This window comes from Dipodomys ordii, unplaced genomic scaffold, assembly GCF_000151885.1.
Source record: "Dipodomys ordii isolate 6190 unplaced genomic scaffold, Dord_2.0 Scaffold25, whole genome shotgun sequence".
Lineage (NCBI taxonomy): Eukaryota > Metazoa > Chordata > Mammalia > Rodentia > Heteromyidae > Dipodomys > Dipodomys ordii.
This window is the reverse complement of record NW_012267241.1, coordinates 9,553,926-9,571,244: the sequence shown is the minus strand read 5'-3', so window position 1 is coordinate 9,571,244 and position 17,319 is coordinate 9,553,926. Positions and strand designations below refer to the sequence as shown.

Sequence of the window (17,319 nt, the reverse complement as noted above, 5' to 3'; positions counted from 1 at the left end):
CTTCCTCACATTAGCCTCATAAATTGCTAGGATTCAAGGTGTGAGCACCCAGGCACAGCTATATTTTTTATTTAATGCAGTTTTTTTCCCTTCTAGGTAAATGCATTCTTATCAAAATATTAAATCTGGCCAAACATTCTCAGAATTTTTATTTCAAATTGTGTAGTCTTGAGCCTGATGGTTCATACCTGTAGTTCAGCTATTCTGGAGTCTGAGGCAGGATGATCACTAAGCCCATGAGTTTGAGACGAACCTTAGAAGCATAGCAATACTCTAATACAATAAAATATACTTTATCACACCTTAGCCTTTTACAATGGCTAATTTCCAGTTAGCTGTTAAGATATATATTCAAAACCAGATTCTTTCTCATTTTATGAGTTAATAGTACTTCTTTTGTCTTTTTCAATTTCCTATCTATGCTTCTACATTGGAAAAAATGAAATGCCTGTCCATAGGTGTATTGAAGACACTACCATATATCAAATTAATGATTCTGTATGTCTAGTAATATGTATACAAGAGGACAGATGAACAATTGTTAAGCATGTCAAAGAAAAAGTCTTGCAGTGTAAGGAGCCTGGCCTCAGTACCCTTGTTGGCTCCTCTTACTTTCAATTGCCATGAGATGATGTTGTGTAGTCCTCTTATATCTGTCACAGCCCGAAGAGTATAACAAGACCCTTTCTGTGCAAAGTTCTGCTTGCCACCTCAGCTTTGGAACTTAGACCCCTGAAACGTAACATTCCTACAGAGAATGTGAGATTAATTCAGCAGAAGCAAGTGCATTTTGCCAGGTGCTGGTGGCTCACATCTATAATCCTAGCTACTCAGGAGGCTGAAAGCAGGATTAAGGTTGGAGGCCAGCCTGAGATGAAAAGTCCAAAAGATTCTCATCTCCAAAATAACCAGCAAAATATAGGACTGAACACACAGTTCAAGTGATAGAGCATCAATAGCAAGCAAGAGGCCCTGATTCAAACCCTAGTATTGCCAAAAATTTTGAAAAAAAAAAAACAGCCACCTTTTAATTGTTCACATACCACATCATCTAAAACTATCAATTTCCATGCCTTGCAAAAAAAGTATATTCGGCTGTTTATGCAATCAGAAGCACTATACTGTCACTTTCTAGTAATCATAAATAAACAAAACTTAGAAGATAAAAAGTAAGTTAATATTACAATAAAAAGTCAGTTGAGGGCTGGAAAGGTAGTTCAGTGGTAGAGTGCTTGCCTTCATTCATGAAGCCCTGGGGTTCAATTCCTTAGCACTACATAAGCAGAAAAAGCCGGAAGTGGCGCAGTGACTCATGGTAGAGTGCTAGCCTTGAGCTGAAGTGCAAGGGACAGCCCCCAGGCCCAGAGTTCAGGCCCCCATGATCGAAAAAACAAACAAACAAAATCTGTGTCAGAAATTCTTCCAGAGAAAGAAAGGAAATATCAACACCAAAGTCTCCAGTACCAGAAGAACCTTTATGAGAAAAATGGTTCCTTTCAAAAGCTTGTTTCTTTTTATTTTGTTCTGTACTTGGTTTCTTTTCTCTTTTAACTGCAAAAAAAAAAAAAGAAAAATTTCTTACTAATAATTTAGCTTTATGGCTCACTAAAAATGCTTCCATTGCCTTTTCTCTTTCTGGTGACATTGATGTATACAGTCTTTCTGCAGTTTCTAAGTGGTTCTGTTGATGCATTTTAGGACATTGATAGCATGGAGATCCAGAGATGGCAAAGCATTGCTGCAAGTGGAATTTATGCAGCTTTCATTCCCATGGCACACAGGGACGTCTGGTGCCCAGGGCACTGGGTTTCTCACTAAGTCTCATACTTACACATTTACAACCTCACCCCTTGGTTTGTTCACTCTCTCATGGTAGAATCCCTATCCAGCGATGAAGTAAAATCTAGTAATAGTGCAGTTTGGGGAGTTCATTACCTTTCCATTTTCTTTTGAAAATAGTGGCCTGATCAGTTTCAGCTAAGTAATCCAACCCCATTTTTTTCTTGGTCATAATTCCAATGCCTTCCCATATTAATGTCAGCCACCTATTGGGAATACTTATAGAGCCTTCTGGTTGCAGTGGGCAAGGTTGCCCCATGAAATGCTTAGCTTCCTGTCTTGGGAACCCATGTGAATGTTGTGTGCCTTGTCCCCCCGGGGCACCTCTCCTCAACCCCTAGACAGCCTGCAGCTCTTTTCCTCTCCATTCTCAGGGAGCTATGTTTCTGGGTGGTCCAAGAATTTCTGGGCCCTGGATTGAGGTTAGTTGTTTTCATACTTGTCTTTTTATATTGTAAATGAGCTCTGGGAAAGCTCGTTTTGTTTCATAGGAACCATTGGCTTGGTATCCATTTGTATTGACTTGAATCTTATTCATTGGTACTCTCTAGTAATTATAATCCTTATAAGCATTTACTCCAATACAACTGAGTCAAGTGTGACTAATAGGAAAAGCCATCAATCTTGAAACAGTATAACCTCCCAGGCCTGTGTCTGTATGGGAGATGCTTTAACAATAAGAATTCTATAAGCTCCTCTTTTATTCTTTTTTTCTTTTCTTTTCTAAATGATTTGTTTGATTTTATTTGCTTTTTTTTTTTTAAATGAGAAAGGGCCTCACTGTTTGTAGCCCAGGCTGTCCTCAAACTCAAAATCCTCCTGCCTCAGGTGTATACCACCATACCTGGCAGATCAGTCCCTCTCAACAGAAAAGAATATATCATTTTTTAGTTCAGAAGCATTAAATATTCTTAGACACCCAACTAGGTGTTTCTTGGATAAGTGCTTTCACCATATTACACGAAAAAGATCATGTTAATTCTAGTGTACACCTCGCTGAGAAGGAGAGCGTGAACTGCAGGCAAGTGGGCATGTTTAGGGGAGCATTAGAGTTGTATTAAATACCAGCCAGCCTGAGGCTCATGGCTCACGCTCATTTCCCATTGCAGGTGATTCCAGTGGAGAAGCTAGTGAAAGGTCGTTTCCAGGACAACCTGGATTTCATTCAGTGGTTTAAGAAATTCTACGACGCTAACTACGATGGGAAGGAGTATGACCCTGTGGAGGCTCGGCAAGGGCAAGATGCAATTCCTCCCCCTGACCCTGGCGAGCAGATTTTCAACCTTCCCAAGAAGTCTCACCATGCAAACTCCCCCACAGCAGGTATTGTCACAATGAACTCAAGGAATCACCTCCATTGTAAAAAATGGGAAACTGGTTCACTTCACACCCTCCTGCATTTCACTGTGTTTATGATTTGATTCTTCACAGTCGTCAATGTTTAATGCCTTACAATGGTTTTTATTATAGTCTGTGTGACCACACTAATCTTCCTATGGCGCATTTGTCATACATCTAATGATCTTGATTTAAACTACTAAGAAAAAAAGGGAGGAGGGCTGGGAAGGTGGCTCAGTGGTAGAGTGCTTGCCTCGCATGCATGAGGCACCACATAAACAGAAAAGGCCAGAAGTGGCATTGTGAATCAAGTGGTAGAGTACTAGGCTTGAGCTAAAGAGATGAGGGAAAGCCCCCAGACCCAGAGTTTAAGCCCCATGACTGACAAAAAAAAAAAGCAGATATCACAGAGAGAGGTTGCTAAAAAAATACATCTAGTTTCTCTGAGAAAATTCAAGTAGTCTTGTTTAGATTTTGCCTGAAATATTTTTACTGGTGGTATAGCCCATAATATGAATTGATTTATGAAGTTAAATCTCAATCATTACTTCTCATCTGTCAAAGGAATTTTATGATCTTGTCCCCTGTAGAGACAGTGTCAGTTTTCTATATGGCAAAGTGAAATGGAATGATATCTCATTTAGTGAAGTCATTGAGGATAAATACCTAGAGCTTCAGTTTTTTTTTTAATTTTTAAATTTTTTTAAACTTTAAAAATAGACTTCCTAAAATATATTATAAATATCCTTTCCATAAAAAAGCAGACTTTGCTTAGTAAAACATGTTCTTCTGGAACTGTCACTATTCTAAACACCAGTTGGATACTGGAAAGTTAAACAGTGAAAGCTCCAGAGCCATTTGTTTCAATTCCAAGTGTAGAGCCCATTGTTCAAACCTATAAAATCAGTTCCCTATTCAAATCTCTTATTTATACCCTACCCAGAATCAGGACGGGTGAGAAATGGCTAATAGCACCACTTGGGTATGGATAACTGTGTAACCATTGTTTTCCTTACTGTTACTAAACCTATTTCTGCTAAGCACCAGTTGCTCACACCTGTATTCCTAGCTACTCAGGAGACTGACATCTGGGAATCACAGTTTGAAGCCAGACTGAGTGGGAAAGTCTGTGAGACTGTACTCTCCAATTACCCACCAGAAAACCTCAAGTGGTCCTGTGGCTCAGGGATAGCACCCAGGTTCTGAGTTCAAGCCCCACAACTGACAAAAAAAAAAAAAGAAGAAGAAGGAGCCTTTTCCCCCATTTATTTCTGTATTGATAGGCATAGTTCAGGAAAACTCAGACTACTGTCAATCTGGCATTTTAAAAGTATTAAAATACTTCAAAAGTATAAAGATAACAGGATTGATAAATTTATTTGCCAGCATTTTAGATGCATTTTTATTCATTTGGATTAATTAAAATAGGAATAAATAGATAAGCCAGGAAGATATATAAAAGATAAAATAGGTTGGATATTAGTAATGGTAGATACTGATATGAAAGGGAGGAAAGTGTTAAGAATGACTTCTTGGTTTGTCTCACACACTTGGAAGGATGGGGATATTGTTCAGGAAGTACTAAAAGAAAAGCAGATTTGGAAAGAAATCTGGAAATTTCTTTGCATCATCTAAGAGGAAATCTAAGTTGACAATTTATGGGTATTGTGCATGTGTGCCCGTGTACACATTGGGGAGAGTGGCTCTGAGAGTGTGGAACTGGAGGGAAAGATTGAATACAGTCTCTAAAAAGGGAGCGCCTTAGCTAGGCACCAGTGGAGCATGCTTATGATCTTAGCTACTCAGGAGGCTGAGATCTGGGGATCGTGTTTTGAAGCCAGTCGGGACAGAAAAGTTTGTGAGACTCTTACCTCCAATTAGCCACCAAAAAGCCAGCAGTGGAGCTGTGGCTCAAGTGGTTAAACACTAGCCTTGATTTAAAAGGCTTAGAGATCAGACCACCCCTAGGCCCTGAGTTTAAGCCCCAAATCACTGGGGGAGGGGGGGGAGGGGAGGGCTGGGGAGTGGGAATCTTGAACTCTGACTACCATAGCTAACGAGAGGGAACAGCTTGTCTGGGAAGATTAGGAAGATTAGAGGAAACTAGGGAGTGATGTGTCAGGAAAGCAAAAAGAAGGAAGCAAAATAATCCTCCAGTCTCTGAATCTACTGAGAATTCATGTAACATGAGGTCTGTTGGAGTCCATTGGATTGCACCGCTTGGAAGTGATTCAGTAGAAAAATTCAGTAGAATGGGTGATCTCTGTAGAAAAGAAAACTAAGATCTTTGAGAATCCATGCATACATGTAAGGAGAAAGCAGGAAAAGCAAGGTTAAGAGAAAAGATGAAGATCCAAAAGAAAGCCAGAAAAGGGAAGAGGAAAGGCAAAGGGCAAGGGAAAAGAGAAGTAAGAAAAACAGGAGACAAAAAAGAAAACCAGAGCGAACAGGAAGGGAAGAGAAGAAGGAAAAAAAAATGAAAGAAAACCAGGATACCTCAGTAACAGAGAACAAACAGTAGGAAACTTCTAGGAAGAGGGTGGCCAACAGTGCTGCATATTAATTATGGAAATATGAAAGTGGATGAATCCTTAAAATAGGTCAAGGAAATCTGATTCCTAGGGGATGATTAATAGTCCTTCAGAGAACTGGTCCATTAAGATGCTGAGAGCTTACCCCTGGTTGTAGCAATTTGCCATGAGGATTACAACAGTGACAGAGTAGGAGTAGATTCAGCCTTTCACAAATTTGTCATGGAATTATTAAAGAAAGTAAGAACGTTTTACTATAGGAAAAAGAACAAATTCAAGAAGTGAGATTGGGAGGAAAATGGTGTTTATCTGCTTCAGTTTAGTTTTTGGAAAGGAAAAAATATCAGGCTTATAAGATGGAAGAGAAATCCATGGAGAAACAATAATTGAAAATACAAAAAGAAAGAAACAAAGTTGGAGATGGAGAAACTAGAGCAAGATACGCTGAAGCAAGAAGGAGAAAATGAGGTCAGAGGGTTAAAGAGAAGATTTTCTTTTGTCCTCAGAGCAGAAGTGATGGGAAATATTTGTTTAAACACACACACACACACATACACACACACACACACACACACACACACACACACACACACGGGCTGGGAATGTGGCATAGTGGTAGAGTGCTTGCCTCGTATGCATGAAGCCCTGGATTCAATTCCTCAAGACCACTAACCAGAAAAAGCACCACCAGAAGTGGTGCTGTGGCTCAAATGGTAGAGTGCTAGCTAGCCTTGAGCAAAAGAGGCTCAGGGACAGTGCCCAGGCCCTGAGTTCAAGCCCCAAGACTGGCCAGAAAAAAAAAAAAACTATGAAGTTTGGAAAGGAAAAATTCATATAGTCAAGTTGGCCATGTGCTTTAATTACAGTACCTTTTATCAGTCTTGGACCTAGAGCAGAGAGGAGGATGGTCTTCCCCAGCATTTGGAATCTAGGAACACGTGGCGTGGGAGGACAAGGAGAGGAGAAAATGGTGGCTGACATTTTTCATCTTAATGTCATTTTCTAGAGCTGTTAGAGAAGGACAGATCCATGATAAAACTCAGCTGCTATGTTTCATGTTTTACTAGTGAAATTAGATCTCATAACATGGCCTTAATTTTTTTTTTAACCTTGGCTCTAACATTCCTCCTCCTGCAAATGAGGCTGTTGCTCGGCGGCCTGGCCTCATTTGCCAGGAATCCCCTCCTCATCTCACAAAAGCTGCATAGAAACTTGTGCCATTTGAACCTGAAAGAGAAATACATATTTTCCAGAGCTTAAAACTCTCAGGTGACAAAGCTCAAGAAACCCATTAAAGTCAACAGATAATAAATTTTGTTTTTAAAGATCCAGAATGCAGTAATTCCTGAGAGCTGTTTTCCTAATTCCTGGACCATGTTTACCTCATTACCTTAATCAAGGAGAAGGGATATTTTCAGAAAACAAATTAACCACTCCCTTCTTAATAAATAATGTTTGAGGGGCTGGGGGTTTAGCTCAGCAGAAGAGCTCCTGCTTGGTGAATGCAAGGCCCTGAGTTCGGTCCTCAGCTCTGGAAAAAATAATAATAATAAATAAATAATGTTTGGCTATTGAACATTGTGAGATAATAAATTTATACCGGAGAACAGTTACAGCAGGATAGACGTCACATGTAGAACATTATTATTAAAAGCCCTAATAGGATAAAAAAAATTAAGGGCTCATTGTTCTAGAAGTCATGTGTCCAGATATTGGGAACACAAGCCAAAAAAAATATAAGATAAAATGTCTTCTAGAGTCAGAATACATGTTATAAAGTCTAAGCTATAAAATTAATGCACTTTATTCATGAGAGAGTTTCTAGGGTACTTATCCAGAGCTGATTTGCTCTTTCTTAATCTAAATGTAAAGAGGTAGGAACCAAGAGAGTCCAAGCATCAGTTTTTTTGGGTTTTTTGGGTTTTTTTTAAATTTTATTTTATTTGTGAACATACTGTACAGAGGGGTTACAATTACATGGGCAGGATAATGCGTACATTTCTTACCAAGCATTGGAGCCTCCTCCTTTCACCTCCCTTCCCAGCCTCCCCCTCCCCCCTCTCCCCCACCCAATCCTTCCCCCCCCACCAACATTGTAAAGCTCGTTTTTGACATGACAATTTGTACTTCTCATTGTTGCAACAGGTCCACCTGAATCCTTAAACAAGTTGTTTTTCCCCATCTCCTCCACAAGTTATACTGACATCAAATATAGTGAAAGCGGGGGTTATACTGTGGGGGAGGGACATACAAAGCAACAAAGAGATAATCTTATAAATGCGTTAGAAACACATGTATGAGAGAAAAAACATTAAAATACATATCTAAGGGTTCATTTTCCTAACATCACATTATCTGACCTTTTCCGCTTGATTCATACATATACTAGATATTGCAAATAAGGGAAACCATGGGACCTGTAGTTTTTAAAAACAGAAAAAAGCTGGGCACTAGTGGCTTACTCCTATAATCCCTGCTACTCGAGAAGCTGAGATCTGAGGATCACAGTTAGTAGCCAGTCCAGACAGGAAAGTCCATGAGACTTGCATCTCCAATTATTAGCCTTAGCTTTTTCTCAGAAGACTAGCACTGTGCCACTTGAGCAAAAGAAACTCTAGAACAGTCTCAGGCCCTGAGTTCAAGCCCCAGGGTGCACACGCACACACGCGCACACACACAGACGTAAACTTGTTAAAATCTTATGAAAGAACCTAACAGTGTGGACTCCACTTAAAAATTAAAATAGCTCCATTTCTCAGCTGTCCACAACATGTGTAATACCTGAGACCTTAGGATTTTCATTATAGCAGGCGGGGGAGGCCGGGGGGCACGGAGGGAAGATGGGATGTGCTTTTTGTCAGGCACTAGTGGCTCATACCTGTAATCCTAGTTTCTCAAGAGACAGATATGAGGATCATGATTCATAGCCAGCCTGGGCAGGAAAGTCCAGGAGACTCTTATCTCCAGTTACCAGCAAACAGCTGGAAGTGGAACTATGACTCGAATGAAGCACCAGCCTTGAGAGAAAATGCTAAGGACTGGGCCCTGAATCAAACCCCAGTACTGGCACCAAAAAAAAAAAGTGCATTTATATTATCCAGACTACTTAGATTGCATTGCCACACACCCCAGCTGGTTCTTTGTATAAACATAGATACATTCTGTATCCTTGATGTTTTGTGACTACATGCCAGATTTCCCCACCACTTCAATAGCAATAAAAGCTTCTCTTCCGTGGACTCAGAGAAGCCATCAAGTAGTTTGGTGTTTGTGTATAGTTGACTGACCTACTACACTATAACCAACTTCAGTGTAACAGGTGCCACATAAAGGTAGAAGACTGCCAGGCGAATTTTATTCTGTCTACAGTTTGATGAGTTACATCTTGATTTGCTTTTGCCCTAAGAACATACATTTCACATGATAGATACACATTAAGTGCATACTTCATTGTGAATCATGACATTTATACATATATTGCTATGAGCCATATCTGCAACTCAAGATAGCTGCCTGGGGAGATCACTTTTTATGTGTGAACACTTACTAAACTTAAAAGGAAATTCAGAGTTATGGTTTCTATAGCAACTATAGCTTAGACATATTGCAAATTCACATATATTAATGCATTTAACTCAAACTCCCATATACAAATATAGTGTGATGGATTTAGAGTTGCTATGGGAATTGAGTCTGAGCTTTTCTCTTTTCCTTAGAGACCAGTGTTTCCGCCTTCAAATCAGGTTAATAAAAATCCTAGAGAAGTGGTTTCACAAAAGAAGCAACCTAAGAAGTATAATAAAATCAGATATTTGGATAATCATTATTAAATCCCTAGATGTAGATTTAAATAAACTCTAACTTTTATTTTAATCTGTTGAAAATTTGAACACTCACTCAATTATCTTTTATTTTGGATCCTGTAAGACTGTATTAAATATCCTTTTGATGTGACCATGTTTATTTGGTTAGCAGTGTATGAGCATTTGTTTGGCATCTACAATTTAAGTAAACATCACCCCTCACCTTCATATGGGAAAGGAAAATTACTTTTACTTTATTTTTCTGTTTTGTTTTTTAAGAATAGCTATGATTTTGTGGCCCAGAGTATGGGTTCTCTTAGTTCTTGTACCACATGGATTTGGAAAAAAATGTATATTCTGTAGTTGGTTGTATTTTAGAAATATCTGTATGCTCAAGGTAATTAATATAATTATTTATATCCTGCATGGGTTTGACAGGATTTTTTTTTGCCTATTTCTAGTAGTAGCTGCAAAAAATGTTAAGTTCTCCTAATGCATTTTGAAATTGTCTATTTTCTTTTTAATTTTATCTACTTTTGCTTTCTGCTTTATTACTGCTCCATTCTGAGCTACATCCATATTCATTATTATTGTCATTTTGTTGAGTTGAGCTTATGTTTTTTTAAATATTCTTTGTCTTAAAATTTTATTTTAGCTAGCTTCTGATCACTCACACCTGTAATCTTAGCTACTCAGGAGGCTGAGATCTGAGGATCTTGGTTTGAAGCCAGCTGGGGCAGGAAAGACCATAAGCCTCTTATCTCCAACAAATTTCTCAGAAAAAGCCAGAAGTGGTACTGTGACTCAAGTGGTAGAGTTCTAGCCTTGAGCAAAAGAAGCTCAAGGACAGTTCTCAAGCCCCGAGTTCAACCCCCATACATACATATAAAGAGAAGCTATTTTATTTTAATAATATAGCCTCTTTAGCTTTGTTATACCTACTGTTTGCTTCATATAGCTCCATGTGATAAGCTAACTTTCCATTTACCTTTGACTTTACATTTAAATTGTATTTTATATTACCATATGATAGTCTTGTATATTCATTTTGGTGATCTGCCTTTTGATTGTTTAGCACACTTATATTTAATGCAATTAAATATAATATGACTGATATGCCTAATCATCATTTAATACACTTCTTGGAACTATAAGTTTATGTCTGCAAGAAGTTTTCTGCAGCATTTTTTCAGATACATTCTCAGTTCCATTCTTTCCATCCAGCTCTCCTAGGACTCTGTTTATACATATGCTGGAGCTTTAGAAGCCATGCCATGGATTTTTGATGTGATGTTGATTTCTTCCCAGTGTTTGTTTTCTCTTCTTAGATTAGATGATTTCTGTTCACGTATATTCAAGCTTAACCTCATTTCTTCTCCATGTCAATATTTTAGTTGTTGTGTTTTTCAGGTTTGGGTTTGGGGGGAGTTTTGGGAGAGGGGGCAGTACTAGGATTTGGAATACAGGCCCTTCTGCATGCTAAGGCAAGTGATCTACCACTTGAGTCATGAACAGCCTTCCTCTTACTCCTTTGCTTCTTTTTCTTCCTCTTCTTTTTCTTTAGTTATATTTTGGATAATGTCTTGTGTTTTTGTCCAATATTGCCCTTGGTCCAGGATCCTCCGACCTTTACCTCCCATGAAGCTGCACTGTGTTTAGCTTGTTTTTTGAGATAAGGTCTTTTGGGCCCCCAGGCTGACCTTTTACCAAAATATTCCTTTTTCTGCCTCCCAAGTAACTAGGCTAACAGGTGTGTGTCACAACATCCTGCCTTAGTTCTCAGTCTTTAAACTTTTTTTGTTTGTTTTTACTTTTTCTGCTAAGTCTACCTACCTTTTTAATCATTATGAACATATTTTCCTTTAGTTCACTGAGCATGGTTATGGTAACTGCTTTAAATTACTTATCTCCTCACTCTACTATCCTAGCTACATCACAATTGTCATCTGCTAATTATCTTTTCCTGTGTATAGAAAATAATTTTTGCATTGTATACTGGATATTGTGAAGTTAACATTGTATAGACAGGATTTTGTTAATATTGCTACAAAACATGTTGATGCTTTTTATTTTTTTTATTGTGAGAATACTGTACAGAGGAGTTACAATTACATGGGCAAGATAACGAGTACATTTCTTATCAAACATTGTTGCCTCCTCTTTGTTTCCCCTTCCCATCCCTTCCCATCCTCCCCCCACCTTCCCCTACCCGATCCCCCCCCACCAAAGTTGTAAAGTTCGTTTTTCGACATAACGACTTGTACATCTCATTGTTGCAATTGGTCTACCTGTATCCCTAGTTAAACGATTTGGTTTTTTTCCCTTCCCCTCCACAAATTATACCAACATCAAATACAGTGAAAGCAGGGGTTATATCATGGGGGAGGGACATACAAAGCAACATAGAAATCATCTTATAAATGTGTTAGAAACAATTGCATGAAAGAAAAAAAACATTTGAATACTTATCTTGGGGTTAATTCCCCTAACATCAACTTATCTGACCTTTTCTGCTTGACTCAGACATATACTAGTTGTTGCAAATAAGGGAAACCATGGGACCTATGTTTCTCTGGCCCTGGCTTATTTCACTTAATATAATTTTTTCCAAGTCTTTCCATTTCCTAACAAATGGGGCAATGTCATTCTTTCTGATGGAGGCATGATGCTTTTTATTTAACCAGCACTTAACCAGAACCTGAACAGTCAAGAAGTTAAATTACTGCAGAATCCTAACCTTTGCCTGAGGCCTGGGCCTTAATGAAGGATTTCCTTTTCTTTAATATTACTGAGATGCAAATCACCATGTATCTTTTGAGAAAAATCTACCTTTTAACCACAGTACTGATCTCACCCAAAGCCATAATTTATTCTAAAAAATGTGTTTTTTTATATCTCCTCTTATATGAAAACTGTTTATGGTTGGGTGGTTCATATTGGCTCATTCTTGTAATCCTAACTATTGTCGATGCTAAGATTTGAGGATTTCAGCCAAGGCTGAGAAAAGAAAGTCCATAAGATTCTTATCTCTAAATAATTATCAAAAAGCCAAAAATGAGCTGGGTGCCAATGACTCACACCTATAATCATAGCTACTCAGGAGGCTGAGATCTAAGGCTCACGGTTCAAAGCCAGCCTTGGCTAGAAAGTCTGTGAGACTCTTTTATTTTATTTTATTATAAAGATGTTGTACAGAGGGGTTACAGTTACATGAGTAAGGTAATGAGTACATTTCTTGTCGAGACTCTTATCTTCAATAAACTACTCAAAGTTGGAAGTAGCACTGTGACTCAAGTGGTAGAGTGCTAGCCTTGACCACAAAGAAGCTCAGAGATGGTGTCCAGGTCCTAAATTCAAACCCCAGGACCAGCAAAAAAAAAAAAGTCAGCTGTGGCTCAATTAGTAGAATGCTAGTCTGTTAAAAAAATGCTCAGGGACAGCACCCAGGCCCTGAGTTTAAGCCCCAGGATCGGCACTAGGGAAAAAAGGTGTTCATGATGGTATTCGTTTTCCCAGACCCTGTAGAGAAGGCACAGGGACCCTTTTGCCCTGTCATGGTTTCCCATCAAGATGAGACATTTTTATTTGTTCTAACAACTTCCCAGCAGGTACCTGCTTGATACTGCTATCTCCACCTCCTCACTCAGTTAGACACAGGCCCTCCATCCGCTACCCATCCCTTCAAAGACCAATACAGGAAGGAAGTCCATTTCTTACCAACATCATAACTGACAAAGCTTCTTTTCCAAAATATGCTAACCATCCTCAATATGATATAGAACAATGTTTATTATACCTTTTGCTCAACCCTTGGCCCATATTGACATTCTGTGCCTTTGGCTTGTTCATATTAAGAAACTAACTTATCTCTCAGCTACATAACACTTAGTGGCTGCTCCCTTAGGTGCACTGAGACCTGGAAAAATCATAAAGAAACATTTTAATGGCGCAGCCAAGTGAATTCTTAGAGGAGATCTCCTCCCTGGAAGAAGTATAAGTGGGTTTTGCTCTTTCAGTTCTATCATATGACACTGGTTGCCATACGATACTTTCTTCCTGGAGAACAACTGAATTTCCCTACTTTTTCCAATTTGGCTATATAAACAATAAAAATTTAATCCTCCTAAGTTCTGGGGACGGCATGTCCATGAACAGAGTGCTGGAAGATTCCATATCTCGAAAAAAAAAAAAACACATTTCTCATGAGCATTGTTCATATATGGTAGCTACTGTTGGCTCTTCAGGTGATAAAAGCAAGCAGGCTCCCTTGGGCCTCAGCTACAGGTAGGAATTCCATTGCTATCTAGACTGTGCCTTCATGTCCTAATCACCTTCTAAATGTGCTCCATGTCTTAGTGCAGTCTCATTGGGGATCGTGAATTGGGAGGGTAAGGGACACAAAACATCCACCCATAACACCTACCCCTCAGGATGATAAAACCACAACGGAGCATGTGAGTAAAGCTTTGCCTTGCCATGAGACAGAATACCTATAATTGCAAACACAGGGTATAGAGAAGAGCAGAAACACATGAAAATTAAGAGTTTCCAGTGGGAATCTCTTGACAGTGTGTGGAAGAGCCATATATTTTGCATTTCTGTCCTGTTGTTTGCCTACTGAGACACTATTTTTGAAAGATGATACTAATTCAATTTGTATTTCCTAATTATTTTGCCCTTTTAAAATCAAAGCATTTGTGTTGTTTTTTTTCTAACTACAGTCTTGTAAAGCCTAGAGATTAAAACTTATAAACAATTATAAAGCTATTATTGTATAACTCTGTGTGTGTGTGAGTGTGAGTGTGTGTGTGTGCGCGCGTGTGCGCGTGCGTGCGTATGCGCTCGCACCAGGCCTGGATACTGTCCCTGAGCTCCCTGAGCGTTTTTCGTCAAGGCTAGCACTCTGCCACTGGAGTCAGAGCTCCACTTCTGGTGATAAATTAATAAGAGTCTCACAGACTTTTTTGCTTCAGCTGGCTTCAAACTGCGATCTTCAGGTCTCAACCTCCTGAGTAGCTAGTATTACAACAAGCATGAGCCACTAGCATCCAGCTAGTAATTAAAATGAATGTGCACAGATTTTTTTTCATGAAATTTAAGGGAAATAGAGCATTTTAATGGAGTCAGTGATCCTCATGATAGCTGATGTATATAGGCATAACCTCAGAGCCTTGTGCTTGCATTTTTATTCTCACCTAGTGTTCTACCACTTGAACTTTACCTCCATTCCAGCTTTTTTGCTGACTAATTGGAAATGGAGTCTCTCATACCTTTCTTCCCATGCTTGCTCCAAACCAAGATTCCCAGATCTCAGCCTCCCAAGTAGCTGGGATTACAGATGTGAACCACTGTCACCTGTGTTTTTAGTGAATATTTATTGAGTACATAGACAGTGCCACCAATGGTTATAAATATTTAGTATGTGTTCAGTTCAGCCTCACAACAAACCTAAAAGTTAAATCACTAATGACCTCATTTTAGAGTTTAAAAAACTACAAGACAGTACTGAACTAAGTACTAAGTCCAGGATAGTGTACGGAGAATCCTGCCAGGATCACCGTAAGTAAGGGACTCAGGATTGATACTGACTTTAGAGCCTATACTTTTAAACTTTTTATTAGATTACCTCTCACATATCACAGATGTGGCCTTGCACTTTCTGTTCTTACCTCCTCTCTGTGCAATACTGAACCACGGTAGGTTTTCACAAACCAAATTCAGATTGTATAGTATATAGAAGAAAACGAATTTTTTAGTACTGCTAATGCTTAAAACAACAGAATACAGCCTGCAGTTTTCTTTTGCTTAGAAAAGAGCTTCTATATTTTGAAAATGTTCCCACTTACAATAGGATTTCAAGTCAGAGAGAGTTGCCATATTATTACTAAATGCAGGAACTGGAAGGCCACTTGTCCCTGGCCTCTTATCAACACCAAAGGAAGCATGTATAATGCCCAAAATCCTGAGCTAGATTAGTAGGATTACTAATCTCTAGTTTCTTAATCCTTCCATTCACATATCTCTCTGGACAAATGGTCTGAGGGATTTGGATGTAAAAAGTAAAACCCCTGAGACAAAATTGGCATGCATTTTCCATTTCCTGTCACAAGGCCCTGTTTTGGAGACTGCACTAAGAAGCCATCATGGTAGCCCCTTTAAAATAGCACTGGAGCTGGGTACCAGTGGCTCATGCCTGTCATCCTAGCTACTCAGGAGGTTGAAAACTGAGGATCACAGTTCAAAGCCAGCCAGGGTGGAAAAGACCCCATGAGACAGTTATCTCCAACTGACCACTCAAAAACTGGAAGTTAGCACTGTAGCTTAAGTGGTAGAAAACTGGCCTTGAGCACAAAGAGGCTCAGGGACAGCACCCAGGCCCTGAGTTCAAGCCCCACAACTAACAAAAACAAAAGCCTAACAAGCATTGAGTTATTCTTAGTAAGCTGTTACCTGGATTCGTTAAGTTGTTTATAAACCATGTTTTACTGGGATAGACTGACATCCCTTTCTCTGGGCATAGGAAAGTGAGTTTTGCTTTTCAGACTTACATTAGACATTGTTAGTTTTCAAAAGAGAAAGACTAGAGCATTCTCTTTCAGTTTCTATAAGCCATATATTACAGGTTACTGGAGACTATTTTTTCTTTTTTAGTAGTACCTTCCTTTAATATTCAGTATGTTGTACAGAATAGACACCAGCTTATTTTGCTGATTTTTTTAGGGCTTTTGTTGTTTGGTTTGGTTTGGTTGGTACAGGGGTTAAAATTTAGAGCCTCACACTTACTAGACTTTTCCACTTGACCCATGCCTTTACTTCTAGCTTCTTGCTGGTTAATTGGAGACAAGAGAATTGAGGATTTGTCTGCCTAGGCTGACTTCCAACCATGATCCTCAGATCTGAGACTCCTGGGTAGCTAGAATTCTAGGCATTTTCTTCTGGCACCGAACAGAAAATATTTCTTATAATAATATATAGCTCCTTGTCCTATTTGTGAATGCTTTACTTGGTAGTCTTCCCTTCCTTTAGTCTCCCAAGTATTTGTTGGGACACTATAAAGGATCTTAAAGATACACAGAGATTCCAACCAGACCCCTGCTTGCAGGGAAGTCACTACCTCTTGGGAAAAGTTGACAGTGACAGTAAAGCAAAGAGAGGGCTCTAAGGGAAGATAGGAAGGACACTTAAGCTGCTGTTGCATATCCTGTGTAGGTTTCCTGGGAAATTTGAAGTTCAACTGAAACTCAAGGAATGAATAGAAGTCCACCAGATAAAGGGTGTGGTGAAGAGCATGCCAGACAGAACAGAATGCTGAATCTAAGAGATAAGGTGCTTAGTTCATTGGAGTGCATGTTTCCTGTGGATATTTTGAGACGTGAGTCTGTAAAGGTACAGGGCCCTTGTTACTGCTTTAAAAAAAAAAAAGGAAAAAGAAAGAAAATCAGAAATTTAGCAGCTTTGAAAAGAATTTCTCACAGACTTTTAACATGCAAGCACAGCTTAGCTAGCTTTCTGCTTTGGGTCTTGCCAGACTTCAATCCAAGTATGTGCTAGGCTGTGATCTCATCAAAGACTCAGCTGGGTAAAGATTCACTTCCAGGCTCTCAAGTTGTTAGCACATTTCTTACATCTGTAGGACTGAGGCTTTGGTTCCTTGCTAGAGGCTTTTCTCAGTTCCTAGGGGCCTCTTGTACCTCCTTGCACGTGGGCCTTACCAACAAGGTGCCTGCATTCTTTTGTAGCAGCTCCTTCTTTGAGGCCAGTAGAGAAAGTGTCTAGATTGTCTGCCAACAAATCAGATTCTTGAATAT

General features: G+C 39.2%; 1 protein-coding gene across 3 annotated transcripts in view; it reads left to right on the top strand.

Annotated features, from left to right (window-relative positions):
* The window catches only part of Mapre2 (microtubule-associated protein, RP/EB family, member 2), a 146,572-nt gene that overhangs the window by 105,006 nt on the left and 24,247 nt on the right, over positions 1–17,319 (top strand). For all 3 annotated transcript variants that reach the window (XM_013014904.1, XM_013014903.1, XM_013014902.1), the window contains one exon: positions 2,949–3,162. In XM_013014904.1, the coding sequence (XP_012870358.1) occupies positions 2,949–3,162 (214 nt within the window). The remainder of the gene's footprint in view (positions 1–2,948; positions 3,163–17,319) is intronic.